Genomic DNA, 9,996 nt, shown 5'->3' on the forward strand with positions numbered 1-9,996 from the left:
GTCTTGCTTTGTTTATTATACTTGTTGAATTCACTGGAATCAGAATGAAACCCATTGATGTGATTGTCAACTCTGTGGACCATGCTAGGCAGAAACTGCACTTTAGCAGTTTGCTACTCTGCTCTTGGTATTGTGGATAGTATAGTTTCTATTTCTCAGGTATTGTGGGTAGTGTAGCTTCTATTTCTCAGGAACGGAACAGAGCCAACCCCACAATCCCTCCTCTGAAGGCTCTTTATTTCAGAATACTTCTGCAGCAAAGGAAAAGTGGTGATTTCCTTTGGGGGAACCTAATATGTATACATAAAGGAACACACTCCAGATGCTGCCACACACCTGGCCATGCTTAGTGAAGGAATTTGTTGCCACTTCAGGAAGAACCCTGTAACTCACTGTGTAAACCAGGCTGGACTCTAACTCATAGATATCCTCCTGACTCTGGAATGCCGAGATTAAAGGCACTATCATTCCAGACACAATACAAACATTTTTTTTAATGTCATATGAGAAACAGTAGTAGAGTTTGTTGGAAATGTTCACTTCAGAACTGTTCTTAAGGAAACATGGTTTTCCTCTCCAGTTGTTTTGCTCTTCCCTCTGAAGGAAAATGAAGATACCATACCAAGCTATGGTAAAGAGAAGTTTTTTTTTTTTTTTTTTAAATTGTAGATGTGTGGGAGAGTACAAACAAAGGAATCTATAAGGGTCCAGACTGAACCAAGAGAGATGGGGAGAAGAAGAGTAAAGAGAGACTGGGCAAGCAGATCATGAGAGAGAGAGAGAGAGAGAGAGAGAGAGAGAGAGAGAGAGAGAGAGAGAGAGAGAGAAGCTAGAGTGAGCCAAGACAATTTGTGGCTGAAATGGCCAGAATGGCAGGCATATATAGGAGAGAGAAGCTTGGGGAAGGGAAGAGAAGCCCCTTGGCTTGAGAGGTTTAGGGTAGAGGGTGGAGTAAGAAGTGCCAAGAGAAGCCACAAGTACTGAGTGACTCTAGCGGCCAAGCATACACTTTGGTATTTTTTTTTGGGAGGTTTTGATACAAGATTTCTCTATGTATGAAGTCCAAGCTGTCCTGGACCTACTGTGTAGACCAGGCTGGCTTAGAATTGGCAGTGATCTGCTTGCCTCTGCCTCCACAGTACTTGGATGAATGGCATGTGCAAACAGCCAGACACTTTGGTATTCTCATGGTAACCACAGGTAGTCACTTGTGCCAGGTTATTTTGGGGCTTGGTACCTCCCACATCACAGAACTAGGGGAGGGGGCAGTTCATATTCAGAAAACAAGTCTCAGGAAAACACTTCCAAGGAAGTGCTTTATCTAGGTTGGTTTCAAAAAGTTCACCAAAGGATTATTTCAGAGGAGTGTGTGTGTGTGTGTTTGTGTACACACTAATGGAGATCAAATCCAGTACCTCGCACAGGTTAGGTATGCACTAAGTTTCCCTTTAAAGATAAAATAAAGAAAGAATATTAAATAAATAAATAAAAATAAAATAAACACATATTTAAAAATTATCATTTGAATGATTATATTAAAACACTCCAAATGTATGTGCAACTATTTGGAAGCACCATAAAAAGAGAGGAAAAAAAAAAAAAAAACTCCCCAGCATTTTTAAAATGAGAAAGAGCTCTGATGTGAAGAAATAAAGTGTTAATACAAGCTACAATATTGATGAACCTCAAAAAATATGTTACACAAAGGAAGCTGATATAAAGTGCTGTGTGTTGTCTGACATCATTTATATTAAGTATACAGACTTGAGCCAGGTGTGGGGGTGTATGCCATTGGTCCCAGCCTTAGCCTAATGAATGCTATGATAAACATGTGGGCCATTATAACCAGTTTATTTTATTTTGTTTTGAGACAAGGTGTCATGGGACCCAGGCTATGCTTGAATTTGCTATATAGCCAAGGATAACACTGAACTCCTTCTCCTCTGCTTCTACCTCCAGTTAGGATTAAACATATGCCACACCATGCCTTGATTAATTATATAAGATGGATTGAACTAGAAGTGATCATAATGAGTGAGTTAACCCAGAAGCAGAAAGAGTCAAATGGTATATACTCACTTATATCTGGACACTAGCCCAAGGGGCATGTCCCATGAAAGTCTTCACTTACCAGGAAAGTAGGACAGAAGCGAGGACATTCTATTGGGACTCTAGGTGAGAGAAGCATGGGAGAGTGGGAAAATAGAAGGATCCAGACGGTCCTAGAAATCTACAAGAAGAACATTATGATGGGTGGATCTGGGTCCAGGGGTCCTGCTCAAACTATGGCACCAGCCAAGGACAATACATGCAGTAAACTTCGAACTCCTATGCAGATCTAGCCAATGGACAGGACATTCTCCACAGTTGAATGGAGAGTGGGGTCTGACTTTCACACAAACTCTGGTGCCCCATATTTGACCACATCCCCTGGATAGGGAGGCCTAGTGGCACTCAGAGGAAGGATAGCAGGTTACCAAGAAGAGACTTGATACCCTATGAGCATATACGGGGAGTGGGGGGGAGGAGGTCCCCCTCAGTCACAGTCATAGGAGAGAGGAGTAAGGGGAAAATGGGAGGCAGGGAGGAATTGGAGGATACAAGGGATGGGATAACCATTAACATGTAATATGAATAAATTAATAAAATATATTAAAAAAGAAAAAGATGTAAAGATAAATGAACCAGTGCTAAAGTTTAAGTTACATGCATTTTATAACAGTAAAATTGGTCACTTCATAATCACACACATACACACACACACACACACACACACACACACACACACACACAAAATTAGAATTTCTCAATTCTAGGTTAATGGTAGTCAGAGATGCTTTTGTAGACATAGCTGAGGAATCCAGAGTCTAAACTCTCATTTCTCCCATGTACTTCAGTGAAGGACTAGGAGCAGCTTGCCATCTCCTACACTTTCAATATTACCTATAATTTTCTTTAAAAAATGAGAGGGAGCCAGGTGTAGTGGCGCACGCCTTTAATCCCAGAACTTGGGAGGCAGAGGCAGACGGACTGCTGTGAGTTGGAGGCCAGCCTGGTCTACAAAGCGAGTCCAGGCTACACAGAGAGAGGGGGAGAGGGAGAGGGAAAAGGGGAGGGGGAGGGGAGAGAGAGAGAGAGAGAGAGAGAGAGAGAGAGAGAGAGAGAGAGAGAGAGAGAGAGAGAGAGAGAGAGAGAACAATGTTTTGTTTTGATCCCAAGTGTGGGATGGGGAACAGACTTGTGAGAGAACAGGTGATTTTTAGCTACTAGAAGATGAACCATCTTGTGCGGGACTTGGTTTTTGCCAGCTGAGAAACATCTTAGTACAGACTCTAAGAGGATATGTATACATGAGGCCAAATCAGGAGATGGGGCGTTTTGAATCTTAGTATTGTTTGGCTGTTCATCATTCCACTTCAAGATGTTCCTAGAGAGACCACTCCAGAGAACTCTTTGGAGCTTCGGGTTCCGGCTGCTGTTCCAAGTTCCAGTAACAACTTTGGTTGAATTGCTGGTCTGCTGAAATCCTGCTGACTATGCCAGGGAAAATGCTCCCAGGAACTGAGTCCAAAAAGGTCTACTCTTGTTCCCATTAACCTCTTTTCTCTCCTATCTAGGGTAGGTGGTTTGGAAGGGAGGTATAAGCATTAACAAACCTCAAGTAAAGTAGGTTTGGAAAAGGTTGAAGCCTACAGAACAAGACACATCTACACCACTCCTGGGAATATACCCAAAGGATGCTCCATCATACCAAAAGGACACTTGCTTACTATCTTCATAGCAGCTTTATTTGTAAGAGCCAGTAACTGGAAACAACCTAGATGTACAAAGAATGGATAATGAAAATGTGGTATATTTACACAGTGGAGTATTAAGCAGCTGTTAAAAACAACGAGATCATGAAATATTCAGGCAAATGGATGGAACAAGAAAAATCACCCTGAGTGAGGTAACCCAGACCCTTAAAGACAAACACATATGTACTCGTTTATACTGGATATTAGTTATAAAGCAACGGACAATCACATTACAATCCACATACCCAGGAAAGCCTAATAACAAGAAGAGCTCAAGGAAGTCCCATGAATCTCCTTGAGAAGAGGAAATAGAATAGACATATCAGGTGGATAAGGGTGGGGATGAGAACAAGAGAGATCAGGTGGGACAAGGATGAAGGGGGAGAATTGTGGGAGAGACAAGTGGAATTGAGGGGCATCTTAGGGACCAACTAGAAACCTAGTGCAAGGGAAACTCCCAGGAATCTGAGTTGGACCCTAGCTAAGACTCCTAGCAATGGGGGGCAGGTATAGAGCCTGAAATGGCCATCTCCTCTAAGGCAAGACTTCCAGTGAAGGGATTGGGACACTAACCCAGCCACAAGACCTACAGTTTGTTTTCCCTACAAAACGTTCTGGAGCAAAGTTGGTATAGAAATCGTGGGAATGACCAACCAATGATTGGCCCAGCTAATAAAACCCATGCCATCACAAAGAGGCCACTGCTGACACTGTGTGGAGAGCCAGGACACAGAGACCGAATAGCCCAGAGACCTAGGATAGGCCAAACACCTGTGGCAAAAAAAAAAAAAAAAAAAAAATCAATGAAATTATTTTAAATGATATGCTGTTGTATTCATAGATTGGTGCCTAGCCCAGTTGTCACCAGAGAGGCTTCATCCAGCAATTGATGGAAAGAGATGTAAGACCCACAACCAACATTAGGTGCTGCTTGGAGAATCCTTTGAAGGAGGAGGAACTAATCTGGGCTCAAAGTCTCACAGAGACTGAGTGGACAACCAGGGAGAATGCATGGGACTGGGCTAGTAACTCTGTATTTTATGGTTGTGTAGTTTAGTATTCTTGTGGGACTCCTTTTTTTTTTGTATGTACCTCTTTTTAAAAAATTTTTATGAATTTATTCAGATTACAACTCAATTGTTATCCCACCACTTGTATCCTTCCATTCCTCTCTCCTTCCCGTTTTCATCCTATTCCCCTCCCCTAGGTCTATGACCAAGGGGGACCTCCTCCCCCACTATATGGTCATAGGCTATCAAGACTCATCTTGGTAGCCTGCTTATTCTTTCTTTGAGTGCCACCAGGCCTCCCCACCAAGTGGAGGTGGTCAAATATGAGGCACCAGAGATCATGTCAGAGTCAGTCCCCGCTCTCCACATAACTGTGGAGAATGTCCTGTCCGTTGGGTAGATCAGAGTAGGAGTTCAATGTTTACTGCTTGTATTGTCCTTGGTTACCAAGAGCAATTCCAGATTTGAATTCTCTCTTCTCGCTCTGTGTCTTCTGTCACTCTCTGTCTGTTCCAGGAACCTGATTCTGTGTCTACCTGAACAATGACTTCTGTATCTGCCTGGCCCTGCCTGTGTCTCTGTGTGTGCTTCACAAAAGATTTTCTCTGCATCTATTCAACAGCATGACAGCTTCCCTTGCAGGAATGAATGAGGAATCCTTTACAGAAATCACTAAAAGAATTTTACAAGGTTTAAGACACTGACTCCAACTGCGCCAACTGCCCCAGATTACAAACGGTGTGGCAAACATCACTGCACACAGTTTTATCAACCTATATCCACGTCACCCCAACATTTATAGTGGATATGTGTCTCCTAAGGTTGTTTCCAAAGCATTTGCTCTTTCATCATTAATTGCCTAACATGCATACACAGCTGCATTACACTTTTGTCAGGGTCACGGAAAACTACGCATTTTAGGATGAAAATCATGCATCAGCATAGGTTGTCACAGGCAATTACTTGAGAAATCCAAAGCAAGTAAGCCTGTTTGTTACATTGCTCTTGTAGAAGTCATATTGTACAAACAGGCCAAGTGCACAGTAGGGCAGCAGTCTTAAATGAACTCAAGGTCTATTAACTCTGGCTGTGAGGTGCAGCAAAACTTCCACAGTCTTTTAGAATATAAGAGATATTTTCATAATGGTGCATCCCCACAGTATAGTGAACTTTCAAATGCACCCTTTGCCCTCAGTCCCTAGAATGCAATCTGTGTCTGGTTCTCCTAATGGGACTCTCACCTCTGACAGCACAGGAGAGAAAAGTTATTTCGCAGTTCGAAACCTGCCCCTCAGGTGATGCTCACTACTTCCTTAACAGTTTGTTATTGTTAATTAATGGGAACAATGTGTTCACAGGTGATGTCACATCCCTTGGCATTATTTTCATTGTTACAATCCTGTGCATGATCCTGTCATTTCCTCAAGCATAAACTCTGAGAAGATTCAGCTTTAATCTTTAGGGTTGCCATCAACTGCATATCTATGAGTGTGGTAGGTCCTATTGGCCACTGAGTTCTCAACCATCAGCCAACATCACAGCTGCATCTCTACTTGCACATGTGAGTTACTTTCCTTTAGGTACCCAGTGTGCAGCATCCATGGCAGTCTCTGGAAGATGGGTGAGTACAGGTCTCTGAAATGATCCTACTCTTTCTGATAAAGCCACCTACACAGGTTGAATGCTGAGAGTGGGGAAGATCAGCTTAAGACTTGAATTGTACATGGTTTGACAGAAGCTGCAGGTGAGAGATGCTACCCGGGGTTCCTCCATTTTGGTGCTGTTTGCAAAGGCAGTGTCAGTGTACTTTTTCCCAGTACGTAGGGATCTGGTGGCTATTACAGTCTGTGACCATTTTTCAGAATTCACTTGCACTTAATTTTTCTTTGGGAATCTAAGACTCTGTTCACTGGGTTGATAAAATCTCTTCCAGAATTTAGTGAGTTACAAGAGCAATTTGAGAGATATTTGATGACCTCTGCATATTTACAACTGAAATTATGCATAGGACCTTGAAGTGGATGCGGATTATTTTGTTTCTTTATTAAAAACAGCTATGTAGACTGGCATGGTGACACGTTAGTATCCTTCTTAGAGTGCTTCATAATCAGGGTTATGCAAATATGAACAAGAAATAACCCAATGTTTCAATATCCAAATTTCAATGCTAATGGCATGTGACTAGCTGAGTGATTCCAACCTCACACTGCCCAAGTATCAGAACCCACATTCTTCTATTTCCAGCCAGCACCCAGACACAGATACCTGTACCCCTAGACATTATTTTTTGTTTTGGTTTTGAGACAGGGTCAGTGTATATAGCCCTGAGTGTCTCTAGTTCGTTATGTAGACCAGGATGTCTTCAAAATTGGGAGTTCCTCTGGTCCTTGCCTACCAAGTGCTGGGACTAAAGACATATCTCACTATTCTTAGCTCAGATATTGCTTTTTAATCAAACAGATATGTCATTCGTGCTATGTGTTATGAACCCATTGTGCTATGTGTGGTGTACCCATTGCATGCTTGGCTGACAGTATATTTATATCTGTCAATTTCTGTCAAATGTATTGTTATATTTGTTAGATTTTATGTTCCACAGACCAGAAGGATTGCTACTACTATTCAATATTCCCATTTAATGTCTATTGTGTTTTAATTTCATTAAAATAAGGTTAAGAATCTCACCAGCAAACCTCCTATATACAATAAATGCACTTATTGTGTCTTGTTTTAGATACACTCACAAGTAATTTGCCATTATATAGAGGGAATTAATATGATAGAGTTATATTGTAAATAATATTCGCCAAATTAAAAGATTAGTAAGTTACTTTGAAAACACTTAAAAGCAAGAATAAGCACATATATGTACACACAAACATATGTAACTGCAATTACAGGTGAGTGTGATGACAAAGGAAAACTCACATACTGTTATCCTAATATCTGTTGGTCATTATTTTCTTTTATCCTTTTTATTCTTAAATTTTACTATTCTCTATTATTTAGTCTCATGTTTCACCTTTGAGATCTTTGTGTAATGTATTTTGATCATGTTCATACTTTCCCCATTCCTCTAGATTCACCATCCTTCTTTACCTGATAAACTTTGTGTCTTTTTAATTTCTAAACCTATACAGCGCAGTTTTTGAGGCCCATATGATCTTGGGTTTGTCACCATCCACTGAAGCTTGGTCGACGTATCAGAGGTCACATTTTAAAGGAAGATGACTTCCCTTTTCTGGATGGTATCCATTGTCAGTAGCATTTTAGGTGCCACTATTTTCTCTGTAGCCAGACAGTCTCCTTTCTGGTAAGTCTCTGCCTTTACAAGTTGCTGGGAACTTGGAAACGTGTAGTGTGTCCACGTGCAAGACCCTTGTCTGGATGTAGTTTGATAATTAGACCTCTTCAGTGTGGTGCACTTGTGGATGTTACACCAGAAATTAATTATAAAGCAGTTAAAAAAGAAAATAAGTACTGATGGCAATATAAAGTTTAACTCCAATGTCCAGGTTAATTGTGTGTAATTCAAACAATAGTAAATCATTGAAACCCAGGACACATCTTATGAGAAAGTCACATGTTAATATGTGAACTGCTGAACCTAACATGATGGATTCTAGTCAGTACAGTGATTCACATGCTATGACAGAGAGAGTCCAACTTATTTAACAATTGTTGCCAGGACATGATGTGAAGTGACCCAGGATTGTGACAGATGGCCTCGAGAGACCTGGCTGTGGGGATCTTCTTCCTGTTGCAGACAGCACTGGGAATGCTGGGGAACTCAGCCTTGCTTTGTTGTTTTGTCATCGCTGACTTTGCTGGGATCAGGGCAAAGCCCACAGACCTGATTGTAAAACACCTGACCTGGGCTAACTTTCTTGTTCTTCTGTGCAAAGGGATGCCTCACACAATGGAAGCTTTTAATCAGACATACTATCTAGATTATATTTTGTGTAATTTTGCCTTATATTTTCATAGAGTTGCCAGAGGAGTATCCCTTAGCTCCACATCACTGCTTAGTGTCATCCAGGCCATCACCATCAGCCCCAATAATTCCAAGTGGAAACAACTCAAGGTCAGAGCCCCCAGGATCATTGGTCCTTCCCTGGGCCTCTGCTGGTCCATACAGCTTTTGATATATGTTTTCGTTCCTGTGTATACAACTGACATATGGAGTAGAGTAAATGTTACTGGAAGAAAAGATTTTGGATACTGTGCTGTTGTGAATCCTGGGAGACTAATCAACATTTTCAGTGCAGTTCTATTGACATCCAGCGATGCCATGTTTTTGGGGCTGATGGTGTTTGCCAGTGGCTCCATGGTGTTTTGGCTGCTCAAACACAAGCAGAGGGTACAACACACCCACAGATCCCAGTCTCCTAGGTCATCCGCTGAGACCAGAGCCACCCATATCATCCTCACCATAGTGAGCAGCTTTGTGCTGTTCTATGTAGCTTCCATCGTCTTTACATTTTACGTGTCTGTCCTAGACGTAACAATTAGGTGGCTGGTGGATGCCAACGTGGCCATGACTGCATGTTTCCCAGCCTTCTGCCCCTTTGTGCTTCTCAGACAATATACTTCTCTTTTCCAACTTGCTGTACCTGTTCTTATTAGACACACTGGGTTTGTGTAGTCAGAGATCTCTAAAAAACTGTGCTGTCTGTTTTCCCTTTCCACTTCTTCTCCTATGTACTGCTCTGTGCACACACATTCAATATGAACCTACACAGTAATTGCAGAATGTATACTTTGTTTCTTTCCAATATAGTTTGTAATTTAGCAACCTGAGTGCTGAAACGATTACCACTCATGGCTTCTACGGAGAATATTACCTTAGCAGAGATATTTAAGTTTGGTAGCTATATAGACCATAATGATTAAGGAGAGCTTCTATGGGGATATGATTTTTAATCAACATTGTCACCTCCAGTCCAAAAGTTAACCAGGTCTCTCTCCGACTCTTGCCTATGGATGTAAGCTCCCAGTTACTGTATGCCAGCCTGCTTGATGGTAAAGTCTCTGCTATGAAAGAAATGTCTTGATTCTCTGAGAATGTAAGTAAGCCCTCAGTTAAGTCCTTTCTTTGATACAGTTCCATGGTCATGGTGTTTCTTCACTGCATTAATAAGTGCAAGTGGGGCCCAAGGACTGGGTATTTTTGTGATAGGTCTCATGAT

General features: G+C 41.6%; 1 protein-coding gene across 1 annotated transcript; it reads left to right on the forward strand.

Annotated features, from left to right (window-relative positions):
* The first annotated feature begins 8,528 nt into the window (after positions 1-8,528).
* Positions 8,529-9,452, forward strand: LOC127203055 (vomeronasal type-1 receptor 4-like). The gene has a single exon (XM_051161869.1). The coding sequence runs from the start codon at positions 8,529-8,531 to the stop codon at positions 9,450-9,452; it is 924 nt and encodes a 307-aa protein (XP_051017826.1).
* The last annotated feature ends 544 nt before the right edge of the window (positions 9,453-9,996 follow it).

The sequence above is a fragment of the Acomys russatus genome, chromosome 19, assembly GCF_903995435.1.
Source record: "Acomys russatus chromosome 19, mAcoRus1.1, whole genome shotgun sequence".
NCBI lineage: Eukaryota > Metazoa > Chordata > Mammalia > Rodentia > Muridae > Acomys > Acomys russatus.